This window comes from Epargyreus clarus, unplaced genomic scaffold (genome assembly GCF_041222505.1).
Source record: "Epargyreus clarus isolate Ecla_fem2 unplaced genomic scaffold, WU_Ecla_fem_2.2 ptg000031l, whole genome shotgun sequence".
Lineage (NCBI taxonomy): Eukaryota > Metazoa > Arthropoda > Insecta > Lepidoptera > Hesperiidae > Epargyreus > Epargyreus clarus.
In genome coordinates this window covers 9,861,664-9,882,829 of record NW_027332236.1, presented here as the reverse complement: position 1 = coordinate 9,882,829, position 21,166 = coordinate 9,861,664, and the positions used below count along the sequence as shown (strand labels likewise).

Here is a 21,166-nt window from a genome sequence, read left to right as displayed (position 1 = left end):
CTTTTATTGCAGCCTTTTGTACAATTGTTGCAGATTTTAATTCATCTAAAAGTTTAATAGTTACTTGTATTTTTTATTTGTAATAGTTTCTTAATTATCTGACTTTTGTCGATATTTCGCAACGCAATGTATAATTATTATATCGGCTTCAATTAAGTATCTATAGCTAGTTTACCCTTTGTATTTGCTTCTATAACACTTTATTTCAAATCTCAATGGAAATCAAATTTTAACTTAGAAGCCATTCAAGAGTTTAAAGTCCCCTTTAAAATTTACAGATCACTACTAAATTTAAATTGATTTTTATTTCATTTCCAGGTCTGGAAGTATATCGGTAGTGAAAATATTGCGAGTGTTCAGGGTGCTGAGGCCTCTTAGGGCCATTAACAGGGCGAAAGGCCTTAAGGTCAGTATTGGTCCGTCCAGAAAGTTCTATAAGATATAATTTTAAATTGCAAATATGTCCCATCGTAGAATAATAGTATAAGATAACTGTATGAATCTCTTTTCCCTAAGGTACAGGTCTAGATTGTGTATAAAAGTGCTAGAAAACTACGACGGGGCATATTTAGAATTAAAATGTATATTCCTTCTAATTTAATTTTGAATAAAATTGATTCTGTATTTTTAACATCTACAAACATTTTTCTGTAACGCAATATTATATGTGTATGTCTACAAATTATCATATTTAAGTATACTATGTCCAAGAATCTCACAGTTTTTCCCTGATTATAGCACGTTGTTCAATGCGTGATCGTTGCCATCAAAACGATCGGCAACATATTATTGGTAACATCGTTGCTACAATTCATGTTCGCGGTCATGGGAGTGCAAATGTTCAAGGTAGGGGGCAATTTCGTCTACAAGATGACATAGCACCATAATCTTACCTCTACCTACGATATCACGTGTGACGTCACACTGTGTATCACTGTTTGGAGTGAAAACACAAGATATACCAACATTCACTATAAATATTTTTTCTACGAGACTTTCAATTACACCTTTGGGTATTGTCTTACAAATTTCTTTCTACTTTCTTCTTCACGCTCATTTCTCATGATTTTTTTATTCTTCTATTATTTATTATAAATACAATTATAGTTTTCGAATAACTATAAAAGCTTTATTATATTGTTTTATTTAAGCTTTGTTTAACTCTTGTGCTAATTATATGTGAATAAAGCTTCCTCCAAGTACATAATGGAAAGCTTTGCAGCTATATTTTTGTCAGTAACTTCTGTAAATTATTATTTATTCTTTCAATCATTTTTTTCTATCCTACTGAATTCTATTTCTTTTACACAGAAAGTTTTAGTTAGTTGTGGAGATTATAGAACCTCTATCTTCTATTTTTTAGCACGACCCCTCATAGTACTAACCGTAGCCATTAATCATCTAGTCCTTTGGTTTCTCATACTGTATCTATGTTGTTAACTTCATCGCGCATGACGATTGGACCCAAAGGTGTATTATTTACACGAAGAACCATTTAGACGACTAATAAACCCTGTGTATTCTTTAGAATAACCACTCCCCCTACCTTGGCGTATTTGAATCTACCCCGAAAAGTCTAACTTAACATACGTAGATTCATGGTGAACCTAACATGATGGTCCGTTGTATTAAAGTTGTTTGCTTTTCCCTTTATGTCCTGACGCTGCGTTTACCGGACACTTGTGGACTGTCCTCCCGCCCCTGGTAACGTATGCCCACGACTAACGCACGGTCCTCGTAACAGTATGTCGTGAAATGTGTGATAGTAGCTATTAAGACTATAGGGAATATAATGCTAGTTACGTATCTATTACAATTTATGTTCGCTGTCGTTGGTGTACAGTTATTTAAGGTGAGATTTGCTGGTGCTTCTATTTAATGAATGGTGCTTGATTTGTTTTCTAGATTAAGTTGTAAAGTACAGAAAATGGTGTGGATTATAGATTCATAACTGATCTGCGCTGCAGTTCTTTCGCAGTGAATACTAATTATAATCTATAGTGTCAAATTTATGTGTATATGGATTTCAATATTTTTGTTTGTTTCTTCATTTTTGTGGATTAACGGACGAGAAAGCAGTAATTTAAAATTAGTTAAAATAATTACCATTTTCAGTATATCTTCAAAAATTAGGTATACTAGTCGAGTAAATAAGCTTATCTACAGTCGACACGTAAATTATTTCCGCGAAATAATATAAATGCATGTGACTGCACTTGCTTCAAAACTTTAGAAATAGAAAAATATACGTAATATAGACTGCCAATTTAATTCCTATTTTAAATGTAATCAATTGTTGTAACAGCTTATTAAATGAAATTAATTTTAATATGTTAACATAGATATAGGTACATTTTGAAGCTTACAGCAAAGAATGCTTTAGGCTTGCCAAAAATCGGCCGATTTACATTTTTTTTTAAGAAAATTAGATAACTTTATTTTGTCCGATTTTATAGTTTTATTGCTCGCAAATTGTTATTATTCTTTATTCTTTTGGTATTCATTGTTAAAAACTTATAAAAATACCAAACAAAAATTTGGCAAGCCAATGTAACACATAATTAAATACGCTTATAAGTCATGAGAAATGAGTTTACTTAATTAAATTTTGCAACTCATTAAAATGTACGCAGAGAATGATTTTTAATTACGCAATTGTAGTAATAGCATGCAATGTGTTTATGATTGATTTAGTTGACTAATATATGAGACTTTGTTTCAGGGTAAATTTTTTAAATGTAATGATATTTCGAAAATGACAAAAGACGAATGTCGGTGAGTTGTTTGTTTAATATTTATTTCGTTTACTCCTTTTTAAAGTCTAAACTCTTAAGCATAAAATACCATATTCCATAGATTTATATTTATTAATCCACAATTTACAATAAGTCACAATTTCTGCAATGACAATTTTTGTCCTCCCAATTTCTTTTTTAACATCAAAATCAACTATAATTTTACTTATTTTCATTTTAGGGGGACTTATTTAGTGTTTGAAAACCGCAACTATGCGGTAAGAGATAGAGAATGGAAAAGGAATGACTTCCATTTCGACAATGTGATGAAAGGAATGCTCACTCTTTTTACCGTGTCGACGTTTGAAGGATGGCCAGGGTAAGTTAGGCCGGTTTTTTCTACCAACGATTTTTATACCACCTCCGGTAGACTGGAAGTTTGAATGTAGCTTTTCATGGTTCAAATTTGTAGAGCACCACACCTGTTTCTGCCTTATAACAACAATGTTGAGCGCTACTTTTACAAGCTTACTGAGTTAAGGAGTTTTGGTCTGAATGGCGTAATGAGATAGACACACATACACGAGACCAGTGGCGGATTTACCAGCAGGCTGAGTAAGCTTCAGCCTAGGGCGGCAGATTTTTGGGGCGGCAAATTTGGGGACCAAATTTTTTTTGCTAATTAGGAAGCTAGTTCGTTCATGCCTTAAACGTGTCACGAACTAGCATGACGAGCAAAAAAACAAAGGGAAACATGTTCTGAGAAAAACAGGAGTTACTACCTAAACTACCTAGTCCCTGAACCTGTTCCAGTATATACGCCTCACCTCTAGTAAGACATGACAATTGTAGAAGCAGGGGCGGCAAAAACTGTACAGCCTAGACCTTAATTTTTTTTTAATTCGCCACTGCACGAGACATTCAGACCTAATTCAAGACTATTAGCGCGTCTGTTCCAAATTGTAACTTTTTCCTAATCTTATTTGTAGTTTCTTTTAGATTTCGGTAGGCGAAAGTAACTCTGCTATTAGGTTAACTACCTTACTATATTCGGTGAAATGGATTTAGTTATTACTTTGTTAGTAATGTTTGAAATATCGTTTCCAGGTTACTGTACGTGTCGATAGATTCAAATGCCGAGGATCGCGGCCCCATTACTAACTTCCGTCCAATTGTTGCAGCCTACTATATTATTTATATTATTATAATTGCCTTCTTTATGGTAAGTAAACATAAAAACATTAAGTATTATCCTTAGCATAGTTATATTAAAGCTCTCTTATAAAAATTGCCATGTGTCCCCAATTCCTGAGTGTTGCAAGTTTCAATCAAGAATGTCCTAGATTTACCATAGTTTTCAAATGTTTATAAGCGTATGTTTTTTCGAAATAAAGCTCCATGTTTTCATAAATAGTCGCTTAAAATTTAAAGACACGAAATAATAAATAAAGTTAATATTGTCCAAAACTAAATAAAATCAGTGCCCATAATACTAGCAGCGTCTCCTCGCTGTGCAACGTAGCTAATTTTTTGGTCAAAAAAGCTGACAAAGGATATGCGAGGATGTACGAGTATGTGAAACATGTCTTTCATAAAATGTTTCATGTCAGCCAACCAAATAATACTAATAATCTTAATAATAATAACTTTTTAGGTAAATATATTCGTCGGTTTCGTCATAGTGACATTCCAGAACGAGGGTGAACAGGAGTATAAGAACTGCGAACTGGACAAGAACCAGAGGAATTGCATTGAGTTTGCGCTAAAGGCTAAACCTATTCGAAGGTAATTTATAAAAAATGCATAGAGTTAAATTTGAATGTTGAAAAAATTTAAACAGTATCAAAGAGGATTGGAGCGGACAGAAACGCTGTTTCCTACAAGGAATTATTTTTTGTCTTATTTTTAAAACAAATATAATACACATGCAATAGAAAAACAGGCACATAGAAAAACTCTGTGTGATAAAAATTGGTTCTAGAAATTCATTTTTCTTTTCATTTATTTGTGAAAAATTTTAAGAATGTTTGCTCTATTATTTTTGGACAAACAATTAATTTGCAAACTTTAATCGAAACCTACATGGAAGTACAATAAGCATTATTATCCTAGGTACATCCCGAAACACCGCATCCAGTACAAGGTGTGGTGGTTCGTGACGTCACAGCCCTTCGAGTACGCGATCTTCGTGCTGATCATGATCAACACCATCACCCTCGCCATGAAGTACCACAACCAGCCGCTGGAGTACAGCAAGGCTCTCGACATGCTCAATATGATATTCACTGCTGTATTCGCTCTTGAGTTCATTTTTAAACTCGCTGCTTTTAGATTTAAGGTAAGCTTTGATAATCTTGTCTGTATAGTTTTTAACTCTATTAAAATTATGGTATCCATTATTATGGCTTAATTCTGTTTGGATGTAGCCTGCAACTAAAACTTACGACAGTCTCAGTATTATTTTTCTTAGCACATTTTTTTAAATGTGCTAAGAAAGATAACAATTGCCAGCAAAAATAACTCTGTTATTATCAGTAGGCAGTATAAGTACTAACAATAGTACATAATTAACCGCAGTAGATTGACCCGTAAATTTACAAATATTACACGGGTCAACATGAAATTTGACTTTGATTGCAAAGCATTAAATTTCGGTAGTTTAGGTCGTAATAAGACGGAAAAAAAAATATGGCATGAAAAACTTTGCTTTTGCGTTTAGAAGACTGATTGAACGAAATTTTTAAAAATCTCGGATTTTAATTTTTGATTGAAAATAAAACTATTGAAATAAAAATGTTTATTATTTTTATTAAGTTTTACTATCAAATTAGCTTACAGAAAAGTGGAAAATAACTTAAAAGTGCACACTTTTACTTTTTCTTTTATGTTCATAGCTACTTTCTCTCAATAAACCCCAAATATAGTCGCCCATCATGTTTTTATTGTATTGGCCTTGATAGCGTTGTTCAAAATTCATGATGTCACAAAAGCAAACTTTATACCGAAAAAAGGTATTTTCTTTTCGTTTTTGTGCATAACTAACTGGAAAATAATAGTATAAACTTTAGGACAAAGAACGAAATTTTTTTTGTAGAGTCGTGTTATCGGTCCAGCCCATAAAATTTTTTATAGTCTGTGATATTATGATTATATTTTTCAAGTTACTTGATTGATTGATTGATTGATTTCCGTATCTTTTTCTACAATAGTTGTATATTCTGTTCACTTTAGAATTACTTCGGTGACGCATGGAACACTTTCGACTTCATCATCGTTTTGGGCAGCATCATCGACATCGTTTTCTCGCAAGTGAACGAACTGAAGAACCAGGTACCCTCACACAGACACACACCTGTAAAGTACCACAGCTAAGTAGATGAACACTCTCACGTGTATGTTGTATGTTAAAATAGCCAGTGTCTATGGATTTATCTTCATTGTTACGCATTTTTCAGTCTTATTAAAAGTCTTACGTTATATGCTTTGGATAATAAGTTCTATGAAATATAAATTAGTGTTGCTTCCCCTTTCAAAATTACGCTTACCATTTATATTTTGAGAATTTAAACAATTCTGCAAGAAAAAGTTATTCCAATTCAATTTACTTGTGTAATGATGTATTAGATGAAATATCAAAATATAAAAATGAATTAATATAACAAAAATTAAATATTATAATAGTCGCTCAAATCGTTTAGCTGCAGACATACCTGGCCATTTTAACACAAACAATGAAGTTACTGTCCCGGCATGGACGATAGATGTTGTAATAACAGCAAACGCTAAGCAATTTCACATCTGTGGTATATTAGCTAACACTAAAATTGAAGCAACACTGTTTCTTGCAGGGAAGTGGGTTGCCCAGAGCGCATGTCGTCAAGGTAAGTGCACGCTTTTGTGCTAAGTAAATAGATAATCTGTATGTATGTACGTATGTATATTTTAACACCCATGAAAATCAAAAGAAAACCGTCAATATTCAAAGTTATACAGTTAATGTCTTTGATCATATGAAAGTAAGAAAGATTACTGAAAATAAATACAAAGCAAAATTAACGAAAGCTTTAAATGTTGTGGGGCAAACGGATCTTTAACAAGCTTTCGATGTTGTTAAAGATAACAAAAATGGGGCAGTAACAACGATAATTAGATAAGTACTGTAAATAAAGTAAAGTTTCGCAAATAAGTATAGACACACGATAATGTTAATATAAGCACGTCATAGCACAAACAAACCCGACACATTAGAGAGTGTAGATTCTTAGAGCTTTACACCTGCAGAATTGTCATAGAAAGAAGTTTAGCCAATTTTACAATTGTTGAAATTGTCAGGTACATCATTTTCTTACTTAGGTATTGTTGTATTTCTTACTTCATAATTAAAATTAATGAAACGCCGATATAATGAGACAGAATTTGCAAATTGAACCTTGATATCAACTTATTTTATGTACGTATATTTAATATAGTTTTACATATGTGTCTTTAATAAACGGAAACGTTTTGTATATGTCACTTATAAGTGATATATCATGGATATATATACTATCATATATATGATAGATCACATTGCACCTCTCAGGCCGAAATACAGCAGTGTCAAAAATCTTCAATTATTTTTTGAAAAAAAGTGTGTCATGTGTATTTCCATATTTAGTTTAATAATGGCCTAACAAAAGTGTTAATTAATTCTATAATATGAAACGTACTCGTATAATAAAAATAATATATTACCAAACTTAAAGACCACTTGAAGTACGGAGATAAAATTGAATGGTACGGAGTGTGTTTACAAACACAGAATACTTCAAGCTAAAAATTTTATATAAAATGTGAGATTACGATATCATAAACCCCAAACAGGAGAGCTCGATACCCTCGATAAACTTCTTCCGGCTGTTCCGAGTGATGAGGCTGGTAAAGCTGCTGTCGAGGGGTGAGGGTATCCGCACGCTGCTGTGGACCTTCATCAAGTCTTTCCAAGCGCTGCCGTATGTCGCTCTCCTCATTCTCATGCTGTTCTTCATCTACGCCGTTGTTGGGATGCAGGTGAATATTCTGCAAAAGTTTTGACATGTTTTTCTTTTTATGAACTTTTTGAACTACTTATAATACAAATAAAGACAGTATATTCAGATTAATTCGAACGGGGAAGTATCACCGTTAGACTGCTTCCAAGGGTGTGAATGCTGTCTGACTCGTCATCTTAATTCTTAGTAACGACCCCTGTTATATGGAATTGGTTACAGAAGTAACACATACCATTCTATGGACTAAATACTACTTCAATCACATAAAAATAAAATTTTATGAAATAAATTTCGAAATTCCAAAGAATCACAAACGCCAAAATTGTATTTGTTCTTATTAAATGAATTGTTATTCAGGTATTCGGGAAGATAGCGATCGACGATGACACTCCCATCACGAGGAACAACCACTTCCAGACGTTCCCTCAGGCCATCCTCGTCCTGTTCAGATCGGCTACAGGTTTGTTAACTTGCAGGTTTTTTTGCTGTTTTCGAAATCAAAACTTGTTTAAGCGTGTGCGATTCTACTTTAGCGAATTTTGCGAGTTCGCGACATTACATGCAATTTTAACAGTTTATGTAGAAGCTTTGAATATAATAGGTTACATTTTGCCAGCGATATTGTAGTACATACTTTATTTATTCTTTTACTTATAACATGTAGTATACAAGCTTAACCTAAAACGTTACAATTACCTATGTACTTACTCTACATGCATTTATAAATCTAGTAAGATTATTGTAAGATTCATCAAAGTAAGTAAAAGTAGACTATAAATTAAAGCAGGCGCAGCAAATAACAGTTTCATAGGTTACGAAATATAGTATAGTCCGCGCCAAACTTCTAATCCGTTCTAAATATAGAAATGAGTCGCGTAACAACAACAAATTGTAGATATTAGCGAGACGTAGACAGCGCGGGTCCCCCGGCACCCCCCGCTGTCCGCTCGCACCCGTGGGGACAGCGCGTTAGTGTGCCCTTACGTTGCTACGGAGTATAAGCTTGTAGTTGTGTTCGACCTCATGAGCTCTCTGACTACACCTGCGCACAACAACTTCAGAGCGGACTAACAGTTTGGCGCGGACTCTATTTTATATTATATTTTCTTAATATTTGTCATTAACTCGATTAATTTCCAGGTGAAGCATGGCAGGACATAATGATGGGCGTGTCCCCGGAGCCCGAAGTGAAGTGCGACAAGAACTACCACGAGGAGGGCGGCGAGGAGCCCGACCCGGGCGGCTCCTGCGGCAGCGTGCTCGCCTTCCCCTACTTCATCTCCTTCTACGTGCTTTGCTCTTTCCTCGTTAGTATTGTTCTAGGCTTTGTGTATTTTATTGGTATAGTCCACTCCTCTATTTTAGTGTTCTTTTTTATTTTAACGTTTTCCTTTATTCAGATAATTTTATCGTTATTGTTAAAAAAGAGTAGAACTACGTTACGAGATTTAAACGTTATTTCATGCATTTTCTGTTTTAGCCAATTTTACATTAATATATACTGTGGTGAATAAGATATGATTTAGGCTTCCTATCTTGGGCCTCAATTTAATATGAGTCCAAAACATGTCAGATTTTTTACGTACATGGGTAAAAGGTACTATCTTATAAAGAAAGGGTTTTGCGTACATTCCTACGATTTCTCTTTAATATTTTAAAAATATGTCAAATTCTTATTTTCAGATCATCAACTTATTCGTAGCTGTCATCATGGATAATTTCGACTATTTAACTAGAGACTGGTCTATATTGGGTCCACACCACTTAGATGAATTTATAAGGTATATCTATTACACCCAAAAATCTAATTATGTTGAATATTTTGATTATTGTAAATCATTATTATTATCATTCATTGGTATTTTTACAGATTATGGAGCGAATATGACCCTGACGCGAAGGGTCGTATAAAACATTTAGATGTAGTTACTTTATTAAGAAAAATTAGTCCGCCGCTAGGTAAGTCCTTAAAATTAATTTTATTGTTTTCTTTTTATTTCATTCTTTTAGATTTGTATTAGCCGCTTTTATTATAGTCACTACTGTCTTTCTTCAAATCAAATACATTTCTTCAACTTCAAAAATAATTTTAAAATCCAAATGAAATCTTATTGTTAAATGTTCTATAGTCAATTAATTTACATTTTCAATCAACATTGTCATTAATTTCATTATTTTAAAGGCAAATCAATCCTATTCTTGTTCATTATTCTACTAAATATACTAAATAAGATTCTGTTCTAATTGATGTGTAAATATTGCAGGTTTCGGCAAGCTGTGCCCCCACCGCGTGGCCTGCAAGCGGCTGGTGTCTATGAACATGCCGCTCAACTCCGACGGCACGGTGCTCTTCAACGCCACCCTATTCGCTGTTGTACGCACTTCACTCAAAATTAAGACTGATGGTATCTATATAACTATACTCTATTAGCAGTAATGAAATTGAAGTTAATTTTAATATTAATTCCACTAATCTTATAGATAAATTTTTAATTCCTAATTTTATTATTATTGTTCCTATCGTATTCTATATTGTTTTTTAATTGTCAATCATTTTATTTAATGTTTAGTACGTAGTTATTAGAATGTAGTTTACACCTGTAATTGAGGTGACACTTAGATTTAAGTTCAATGTGACATGTCTAGACAATGTATAAGTGTTCACTTTGTTGGTGTAACCCAATGATAAATAAATAAATAAATAAATAAATAAATAAAGAATTAAATGAACCCACCACAAAATCTAAGAGAAATATTTCCAACAGGCAACATAGACGACTGCAACACGGAATTGAGAGCGGTGATAAGAAAGATTTGGAAGCGAACCTCGCCGAAGCTATTAGACCAGGTGGTACCCCCACCGGGCGACCCCAACGAGATCACCGTCGGCAAGTTCTACGCCACTTTCCTCATCCAAGACTACTTCAGGAGGTAAAGCTTTAAAGATACCAATTTCGGTATTTTAAGTGACTAAAATTCGTATATATTTAGAAATTTCCCGGAATTTAAAATTATATTAGTGTACGATTTTTGGATGGAGCGAAATGAAATATAAATCTGAATTTTTAAAATTTGTTCTATGCAATTTTGATTACTGGGAAAATATTAGTTGGATATGTATATTGTATATACCTAAGGCAAAAGTTTCATTTCGTTTCATAATAATTAAGACTATGTGCAGACACTTGTAAGTATGTAATAAAAGATGTATGTAATTATAGTTGAAAAAACTAGCAAATTTGAAATAATAATTATCAATACGCGCGTAGTCTTAATTCCCTAATTTACGAAATACGGATAAATAATCTAAGTACAACCGAAAATACTTAATAAAATTACTTCCATTGGCATTCTATTTAAATTTTTTTTCCAAATCTTTCAATTCGATTTATTTCTTATCTCCAATCGAAACCACTTCAACGATTATATGTACAATGTGTTCACTAAACGATTATTTATTTTTTGTATTTAACCTTGATTGTTATTTTCTGTTTAGTTCGGTTTAACACTGACATAATGTTTTTGTTCCATAGGAACCACGCGTAAGTAACGCATCTTAAGGATACGTATGTTGTTTAGGCGAGAGAATGTTTTCCCTTTTTTAGTGTTTACTCTCAAATCGCTGGAGCACTTGATGTGATATAGAAATATACATGAAGTAACAGATTATTGGCGGTTGCAATCTCCTAGATGTTTGGGTTTCCCCCGCATGGTCCTAAAGACTAAAATATGATAATGTTCACCTTTAAATTAATTTACCTCAAGCGTTTATGCAGCCCTCGAATATACCCACGATTTGCTCTAAGAAGCATGCGATCTGCAAATGAAATTGTAATTATGTTAATACTCCAATTTTTGTTTCCCGCCCCTTGATATGGATTACATGTTGTGTTATTTTTGTGATATTTTATTATCGACATAATTTAGTTATAGTCACACTGGGATAGCGCAAAGATTTAAACATTTGAATTTTACTGCATATGAACTAGAAATAATTATTTATACCTACCCGTCGCAACGTCTAGTCAACTTTTATTTATACACTCATTTCACACTAGCTGAATATATTATTTTACGTAGTGTTTTTCAAATAAATATAGAAAATAATCTAATAATTATAAACTGATAGGTGCGATAGAAAAGGTCATATAACATCTAGACAATTCATTTAAATTATATCAATCTAAAATAACCTAGATTAGAAAATAGCTTTATATTGGAAACTGTTGTAAGTATCAAAATTGTAAGCCACAGATTTAGACTTGTGTCAAGGAAGGTCAAATTAAAAACTAAAAAGAAAACCTGTTATTTAATATTAAATTGTTAAATTAATTGGTTTATTTTCTTCCCAGTTTACTCTTAACTGGAAATAAGCACATTTTGCAATAATTAAGCTTGTACACTTTTACTTGCTCATTTTTTATACAAAGCCTGATGTTTACAAATTTTGACTTTTATTAGGACATCATAAATGTCATGGCTTATTGAGCTTTCTGCAAGTGCTATATTATACACTATAGAGATAAATTTCGCTTTACATTTTCATTACCACATTTCTTAGTTGCCAGTGCAGAGTGTGACACAAGTCTAGATCTAGATCTAAAGAGAAATTAAATAAATCACTGCCCATTCAATCACAAGGTTCAAAAAGCGTAAGGAGCAGGAGATGCGACAATCGGATGAACAGAACCACCAGATGACACTGCAAGCTGGTCTGCGGACCCTCCATGAAGCGGGCCCAGAGTTGAAGAGGGCCATCTCGGGTACCTTAGACGATATTGGTGCGGACTCTGACCCTCCGATGCATAGAGTAAGTTTAGGAGAGATATCTTACAAATTTACAGAATAATGGTCCTAATTCATTGCCCTGAGGAACTCTCAATAATTTAGTGTAATAAATGATAAATAATTTTAATAAAATGAAATTTGTCCTCTCTTTACGTTTAATAAAATCGAAATAACTGCTTAATACTGTTTGGAATAATGAAATCATTGGTATAAAATAGTAAAATCGATTACAATACTTTCAAAGGCTTTTGTCGAATCCATAAAATTTATTTTAAGTATTTTGCTCATCAAATGTATAATGTTATACAGAGGAATCACTCACTGTTTGGCGGAGTTTGGTCTAGTATACGAAGACACGGCCCCAATAGACACTTCAATAAACAAGGAAAGCTCGGAGAAGCTCCACCAGGTATTAACATTATTCATTTTGTTCTTCGAGAGAATAAATGTTTAAATGGACATTAATGGGTTAATTTATTTTTAGAAGGCCTCGGAAATCATTTGAGCTCCATGATGCAACGAGAATATAGAATGGCACAGATTCCCCTTGCACCAAACTTGTAAGTATCTTACGTTATTTAAGTTAAGGTATATGGGAAAATGGATATTAAAGAAATTATTATTTTAACAGAGCAAATGGACAACCGAAGGAACAAATACCACTGCGGCCGCTAATTTTAAACGGAGAGTCTGAAAAAATATACCAAGTGCTAGAGTAAGTATGATATCTAATTCATAACAAATATTTTAACGTCATACTTACATGGCAGATATATTAAAATAATCATATAATTAATATAACAAACACAATCTAAAAGTCTATTGCTTATTGTATTGCAGAAGAACAACAAATGATCTAAAGAACGCTATTTATGCAGGTAGCTAAACGTGTGATATCTGGAGTGATTTTGACTTTGTAAATAACTCTGTCTCCGCACCACTAATTTTCCACGCAACCATTCTATCTAACCTACTTCAACCTAACATGCTTATTTTATTTCACTGCCCCCTTTCGGATTCGGTCACCACTAACAGCAACCAGAAATCGAACTACCCGGAAATGCTCGGACAAATCGGCCTGGCGTTCGGTTGCGTGAACTACTTAACGACGCCGGAGAGCCAGAGCGCGCGGCCGGCGGCGGCGGGGTCGCGGCAAAAGATCCACCCGGAGGACTCCGCGTCCAAGGAGAAGCTCGCGATCCCGCGCAAGGCCTCCCCGGAGGACAAGACGCCGTCGCCGGGCGCGCTGGACGCCACCATCCAGCCGAAGATATCGCCGCACCTGGCGAGCGAGTGCACGCCGACCACGGAGGCGCGCACGATGACGCTGTACGGGTACAACGCGGCGGCGCGGCTGCCGTTCGCGTTCTCGCACGCGCGGGAGCGCGCGGCGCGCGGCGGGGAGCGGCGCAGCCTGCGCGGCGCGCGCCCGGCGCTCGCAGGTCGGATGGTGCGCAGCGCGTCCTCGGGCGCGGCCTCGCATGCGCCGCCCGCGCGGCTTGTAGATCGCCCGCATTCGCCAGGTCCGCACCTAGCACCTAGCACGGAGGAGCTCCCTTCACGGTCTTTCGTTTCGGCGACCTCAATATATTAATTAAGAAAATTAAGAATATAAACGATACCGCATTTAAAGTCGGAAATTACCATTTTTAAAACTGGTTATACCTACTTAGCTGGCGGCTGGAAAACCACATAATCTTAAAATAAACATTAAAACTATGCTATAACACAAGCCAAGACAAAATGCTCCACAAAATAGCGTTTACGCGTAAAACGGTTTCTATTTCACAGTGCAGAATCGCAAACTAAACAGTTGAGGTATTTTGTGACTGAAGTGTATTTACTTTGAATACCCCTTGATTTTAAAAGTTAAATAATGTTTTATAAACTTTTTAATTGATAAAATACTAGGTTTTTCGAAGGAAGCTCCTCATATCAAAAGGTATAGATATTTGCTCATTCCACTAACATAATTTAAGCTTTACAGGATGAAAATTGTAAGGAAGTAAACAACGGTACAGATTATTGATACTCGATCACACAATCACATTCACATAAAGCTTTTGCAACTTTCATTTCTTGCATTACCACGAAAAATATTAGCACATTGACACCGTGCACGTAATTTTGATAATACTAAGCTCGTAATTTTCAGAAATTACAGAAACAGCGTACAAAATAATGACACAAAATAAATAATAATAATCTTAATTCATTTCTAACAACAATGGCATGTTACATAAACACATCATCAAACGGCTGATAATAGATTTGCATTTAGAAAGAATAGAAGATTTGCATTTAGAAGAAACAATAGAAGCTTTTAGATAATGTAGGAGTTAACAATGTAATAAGATTGGACATGCTTTCAACTTGACTTGCACGATGATTGGAGATGTAAAATAAAAATCAATGAAATTTCACGAGAACAAAATCTGATTTGTTAGAAATCATCGCCGGATCATGTAACTGCTTAAGAAGAAAGGCTAGCTTGAGGCTTAAAATAGTGAATTTGGAGTGAAATTAGAGTAGAAAAAATAGTCGATCGAATTTAATGAAAGTTAACAAAGTGGTTTTCCAAATATTCGATAAATGTTTCTAAACAAAGTCCATTGTTAATGAAAAGAAGTCAAGCTTAAATTCTGAGACGATTATTTCATTCCGAGCAAAATACAATGGTACGTATCTATAGGTGGCGATAGTGGGCGAGGTGTGATGTCTCTACCAGGAAGCCCTCGAGGAAATACCACCTCGGTCCCCGTCGTCGGGTCAGCGGAGAGTCTGGTCACCAGGGTGAGTCAATATCATTTTATACATTGTACCAAGTACACAAGCAGAAAACTGAAAAACTGAAAAAGTGTCAATTTTAGAAAGGCATCCGTTACTACAATGAAAATAAGATAAAAGCTCTTTCTGAATTAATATTCAGATTTTTGAAACAGCTGCCATAATGATTATGATCTATATTTTCTCTATAAAATACTCGACTTGAAGGAAAAATATAAAAAGAAATGACCATAATTTCAGGTATTAGCAGAGCAAGGTCTAGCCGCGTATTGCGATCCAGAATTCGTGAGGAACACGTCACGAGAGATGCAAGAAGCGTTAGATATGACGCAAGAACAGATGGACAGGTCAGTATATGAAGAACAATCCTCTAGAAACTCTGGAACAGAATTTTACTTCTCATATCAGGCTAAAAACAGAAATATAGATTGGAACTGTTGATTGGAAATATATATTACAAAAAAAAACAATATGTACGAATAAGACACTCATAGTCCATTATAATTTTGGAACTAGTGTAGACTAGGATTCGCCTTTTCGTGAGTGTTATGTACCCATACAAATTGAAATCACCCCATAAAAAAATCTAAGTTTATCATTTAGGTGTCTGCCTCTCCAGATATTAAACTTTCAGGTTATCCATTCTCTACGTCATCATTTTTTATTATATTAACGTGTTCACGATTCTTGCAGAGCGGCACATCAATTGTTGATAAATGAGAGGAATTTAAAACAAGCTCAAATCCAACAACCCCAAGTTGTGAGTATTTAATTTTTTACTAATAGAAAAACAAGTTAACATTTACCTTATCATGATTTTAAAATAATTTTGTCGCAGAATAAATTATGTAGAAGTTTCTGTCAAATAAAGAATTATAATTAAGTATAATTAGTTACCATAGATCATAACTTAATGGAAAGGATGGTTCAATTTTGCGTACATGGTGCCTATATATTGTTTTCAGTTTGCAATACACGACGATTATACGTATATAAATATCAGCACATATCTATCATTCACAGACAATATGTATCACATTAACATTCACTTTAGATTAACTTCTGAATGACACGAGGCAAGTGGCAGCCATCCTTACCATTAAGGGTACTTCTAACTTAAAAGTACTAACTCGTAGACAACCTATAGCTGACCATTGACACATTACTACATATAAAGAGTATCTAGGGTGTGTTTGGGGATATTCTAGGGCGAGATCCTAGCCCGCCAGCACCACCCCTTCCACCAGCCCGCGACGCAGCCGCCGCCCGCCTACAAGCGGTTATAGCACCCGCCGCGCCGCCCAGGAGGAAGCGGACCCCGGTGCTGGTGTAGCCCCTTCCTGCCCAACACCCTCCGGCAGCTGGCCGGGTGACCTGCTCAACATTATCGTCAGTAGCTTTTTCGAAGTAGTCTAAACGACCATGGATCAAGACTAGATTTACATTTTAATGAATTTCTATACCCACTGTGTTGTCACAGTCCAAAGTGAGATGTAGTCCTGTAGGTTTGGTAACGTAGCATAATCCCGTGGAACGTTGGGTCACAATTTACTACAGCTAGATTTAGCTAATTCGAATGTTTTGGAGACTGCGTACTATCTTCATGTTTAAACTTACGGCTCGTTGAGTCCTCCGATATTTGCCTAATCGTAGATATAATTCGATAGATTTGGGACCGGATAACGAAGAAAGTTGATAAGAATTATGGGACAGAGTTAATTCAATTTCTGTAAAATATACTATTTATGAATCTATTCGTCCCTTCTGAATATCTTCAATCTTGAAAGGGACGGAAACAAATCTGTGAACTGTCATTGTCATGCATATTCGTGTCTGGTATATCTAACGATTTATATCTATGTAACTTAATGTATCAAACTTTGTATTGTACTGTTTGCAACAGGCAAATATTGACCTAAAATTTTAATATAGATATAGTATTACGAATTCTAAAGAGAGAACTAAATTATCTCGTAAAACAATAATGTAGGTAACTATTGTACGTAATGATGTATTTTACGAAATACTAGTGAGAAATTCTCAGGTGCCTCTGCAGTTTCCAGCTGATTTCGTAAAAATATTTGAAAACATCTGGGATTCTACAATGTATAGAAGTTATTTGTTACTCTTGTTATATTTATAATATGTTTTGTTGAAAGAAAACAAACTTAGTTATGAAAAAGTAATTAAATGAAGCCAATAATTGAATTAGTTATAAATAGCTTGACTTAATTGATCAAGCCAAAAAAAACTACCTACAGTTAAAATTTGAACCCTTTTAGATTGGGGTATGACCATGACGATATTGTAACGAAAATAGCAATTTTTTTGTTTTAGGATTATAGGCAAAAAATGAACTTTTGAAAATTGATGAAATTTTGGAGTTTCTTTTTCTATGCTGCGAATATGAGATAGGTACTTATAGTTCAATCAAACACAAAGACAATACCAGTTTGAAGACTTGAATATAGACTCGATTTCATTAAGTAGATTATTAGATTCTGTAGATCATGAATCGTCTCTTACATATAATTTGAAGAAGTAATTTTATACCTATATCTTTACAAAAACATCAGCTGTGTAATTTCAAAATAACTGTCGTTAACATAGAATTTGACACGATACAAAAATTCTCTCAAAAATGAATATCTCAGTTTAAAATTGATTTTGAAATCATTATATAAACAAACAGACGTTACAAAAATAGATTTAGCATCAACATCAATGTTGAATAAATAAAAAAATAGAAAATATTATTTTAAGTTAGTTTGGATTATAATTCGATATTGTTTAAACATTTTAAATTTTGAGACCAAAAATTAACAATGCCTGTGAAAATTTTGTAATACAACATAAAAATAAAAAAAAAATCAAAACTTGGAATATAAAATTTAAAGAGGCATTTATTTTGAAATAACGAATACTTCGAAATTCATTCAATTGAGCTTCACCCGTAACGTAATGTCACTTTGACAGTTCTTATAACGGACGCCATATTTGTCATGGCCGCCGTAAAAATCGGATGATAAGCTCATTTCGTATAAATAACTTTCGGACTTCAACTTGATGTGGTAAAACGTGCCTATTTCATTTTCTTAATTATACACCGATACAGATGTAACATAAAAGACAGTAGTTGAATACTTGTGTAGTAATAATTTGTACTTTTATGAACGAAGTGGCATTTATTATCGACTCGACAACCATTACGACGGTTACGACAAACGATATTGACAAAACAAGTGTCAAGTAGAAATGCCAAATTACTTTTGGGCAAAAAAGTTTGATAGCTTAGCTTATTTCTCTGTCATTTCTTAAAGCCGAAGGTTCCCTACACTTATGTCTTAAGACTTTATGACGTTTACTAAAATATATCAATATTTGTAATTTTGCAGTCTTACAATTTTATTGTTAACCACACATTGCAACTGGCAACTCTCAATTCTCATACTATAAAATTGCGGAAATTATTCAGAGGCGGTGCGACTGCACGGGCGCCGTCATACGAGGGGCGCCGAAAATACCCGAGCGTCGTCGTTTAGTAAAGAGGCTAGGCAGTTAATTGAACGGCTACTTAAGCTTGGCTGCAACATACATATTAAAATTTTGTGTTGTTTTGATATGACAGTTTAAATAGATTAAAATAAACTTCCAAGATTTTATTATTGTGCGACTCCACAGAAATAGTATATTTTTGTTTTTTAGAGGGCGCCACCATGAGATGTCGCACTACCTATTTCTACTTGATACCTTTTTTGTGGTTTTGAACTCCTTTTATTTATAAATGTATACAGTGGTGTACACGTAGGTTGTAAAATTTGTAACATTTTGCATACATTTAATTTAATTTTTCAAACAAAACTCCTCCATATAAAAGTGTAGATAAACAAGTAACAAGCAAGTAACAAATCTTAATTATGATTTTATTCCAGTAATTAAAAATCTTATGTCGAATGTTACCCTGACAAAGGACAATAGTAAATGTTGCAAATTTTACACATGTTAGTTATATAAGAAATCCCCTAGTAAGTGCCCTTTTAACATTTTCGATATACACGATGTAATTAGGAATATACTATGGTACCCTGATCGATCAACCACAAACCACATTCCTCTAGACTTAAGAAAAACTATTTTGTCCAAACTATGTATCATTATATTTTTTTCAGACTATCCAATTTTAAATAATTTCTTCGACATCATAGTTACCATTTTTTGAGTTATCTACTGAAATACTTCTCTGCTGTATACTTTAATGAAAGTGCAATGGAGAGAACCTTTTACTTTTTAAATCACTTAAGTATATTTTCCTTCAAAAATTGCAGCAAAAATTGTAAAATGTATTCTGACATATTCATTATTCATATCGAGTATTTCATATAATATGATGATTATATCACAAAACAAAAAGTTATATAAATAATCGATTAAATATTTTGACCATAATATATTATCAATGTTACTATTTTCAAATTTTACTGTACTTTTGCTTCCACAACTTCCAATTTTCAAGTGCCAACTACTCTTTCGAAATAAAATCATTGTATTATTTTTATTACCTGTTTCTTGTTGAATAAAATGGCTCAGCCAATATTATTTATTAAAATGAATTACATGATTTACTTCGTCATTAAATTGTATAAGAATTATTAAACAAACCCTTAAGTACTCTAAACTGCGTTTACAGTTGCAAACTGTTTTTAAAAATTTTGATCTGTCTTTGCTGTGTAAATTTTCATTTGATTTAAAATTAAATGTTTAGGCACATAGCTACATCTGTATATAATGTACAAACTAAAATAAACAACTGTATTTCGGAATCTCTTTTTTAAGTACATTTTGTATATACTAGCTCTGGCTAGTCGTAAAAACTTCAATTGTATATAATTTATGTAAATAAAAATCGTATGTGAAAAAGATATTTATTCCGTCAATCGTATTAAATTGAGACATTATTGATTATCTATGTATATTTATTGTTTAAAAGAAACATTGTAAAATTGTTTTCATATAAATTAAAAATGTGAGAAACATTTTTGTTGTTTGATTGATAGAGCTACATAAATTTTCTGTTTTGACATTGTTTTTACAAACCAAGCAATAAATGAAAGAAGGATGGCAGAATAAACGATTAATATTTAAAGAGGGGCTGAGCGGTTACAAAAAATCACCCAGTTTTAATCATGAAGTCAATGGTTTTAATATTAACTACACTCTCCTATGTATCACCGTATTTCACTTTTCTATGCAATATGCAATAACTAGGTACTAAAATAATAATTTCGGACACAGCAGATGTATTCCTGCATTACAAGAGTGAAGAAGTTGATTACAAAATCTTTCATCATGACGCAATATTTCATATATCAATTCTTGCCTTTTCAATAATTCAAAATTTCAAAGCAGGATCACCGCATGCCTCACACTTTAGAGCCTTATCATTTCTTCCACCCGTTAATACCTAGTATTATAATCAATATCGATAAGCAAAAAATTACAAACAATTTTGAAAATATGTAAACAAGGTAAATATTGTTAGATTAATAATTACTAAGCGAGCATTAATAGTTAGTATTATAGAGACAAGTTATAATAGCCATTTTAGTTTTTGTATATACCCTACAGATGTCGCTGTAATAACATTGTCGGCATGTTATTATAATTCTTCACAACATTTGGCAAATAGATAGTATGATAGGTCACTAAGGTACGATGTAGTTCTGAGTTTATTTACAGATGGCGTTGTTTTATACAAATAACAAAATATGTAAAATTATTGTACAGATAGAGGTATATTGTTAGTTGTTACTAATTGTTAGTACATAA

The 21,166-nt window shown here is 33.6% G+C and overlaps 1 protein-coding gene and 1 long non-coding RNA gene across 10 annotated transcripts in view; one reads left to right on the top strand and one right to left on the bottom strand.

Annotated features, from left to right (window-relative positions):
- Positions 1 to 20,366, top strand: part of LOC140754709 (muscle calcium channel subunit alpha-1) — a 97,282-nt gene extending 76,916 nt beyond the window's left edge. Inside the window, exons 23-47 of one of the 9 annotated variants that reach the window (XM_073089761.1) lie at positions 319 to 406; positions 1,745 to 1,852; positions 2,723 to 2,775; positions 2,977 to 3,114; positions 3,843 to 3,957; positions 4,390 to 4,520; positions 4,848 to 5,073; positions 5,967 to 6,065; positions 6,584 to 6,616; positions 7,599 to 7,784; positions 8,123 to 8,225; positions 8,906 to 9,072; positions 9,449 to 9,546; positions 9,636 to 9,724; positions 10,030 to 10,170; positions 10,531 to 10,696; positions 12,407 to 12,575; positions 12,863 to 12,962; positions 13,038 to 13,113; positions 13,185 to 13,268; positions 13,589 to 14,076; positions 15,246 to 15,346; positions 15,581 to 15,687; positions 16,034 to 16,100; positions 16,527 to 20,366. In XM_073089761.1, coding sequence (XP_072945862.1) covers positions 319 to 406; positions 1,745 to 1,852; positions 2,723 to 2,775; positions 2,977 to 3,114; positions 3,843 to 3,957; positions 4,390 to 4,520; positions 4,848 to 5,073; positions 5,967 to 6,065; positions 6,584 to 6,616; positions 7,599 to 7,784; positions 8,123 to 8,225; positions 8,906 to 9,072; positions 9,449 to 9,546; positions 9,636 to 9,724; positions 10,030 to 10,170; positions 10,531 to 10,696; positions 12,407 to 12,575; positions 12,863 to 12,962; positions 13,038 to 13,113; positions 13,185 to 13,268; positions 13,589 to 14,076; positions 15,246 to 15,346; positions 15,581 to 15,687; positions 16,034 to 16,100; positions 16,527 to 16,673 — 3,280 coding nt within the window. In that variant the 3' untranslated portion in view covers positions 16,674 to 20,366. Of the gene's footprint in view, positions 1 to 318; positions 407 to 738; positions 847 to 1,744; positions 1,853 to 2,722; positions 2,776 to 2,976; positions 3,115 to 3,842; positions 3,958 to 4,389; positions 4,521 to 4,847; positions 5,074 to 5,966; positions 6,066 to 6,583; positions 6,617 to 7,598; positions 7,785 to 8,122; positions 8,226 to 8,905; positions 9,073 to 9,448; positions 9,547 to 9,635; positions 9,725 to 10,029; positions 10,171 to 10,530; positions 10,697 to 12,406; positions 12,576 to 12,862; positions 12,963 to 13,037; positions 13,114 to 13,184; positions 13,269 to 13,393; positions 13,432 to 13,588; positions 14,077 to 15,245; positions 15,347 to 15,580; positions 15,688 to 16,033; positions 16,101 to 16,526 lie in introns of all 9 variants that reach the window. The other 8 variants (XM_073089768.1, XM_073089762.1, XM_073089765.1 and 5 more) reach the window with 8 other exon arrangements.
- LOC140754711 (uncharacterized) lies at positions 7,597 to 13,678 on the bottom strand. Its single transcript, XR_012103689.1, has 3 exons — positions 13,317 to 13,678; positions 11,525 to 11,582; positions 7,597 to 7,793 (listed from the first exon to the last, which is right to left on the bottom strand). It is a non-coding gene; the product is annotated as an uncharacterized LOC140754711 (long non-coding RNA).
- Positions 20,367 to 21,166: the final 800 nt, after the last annotated feature.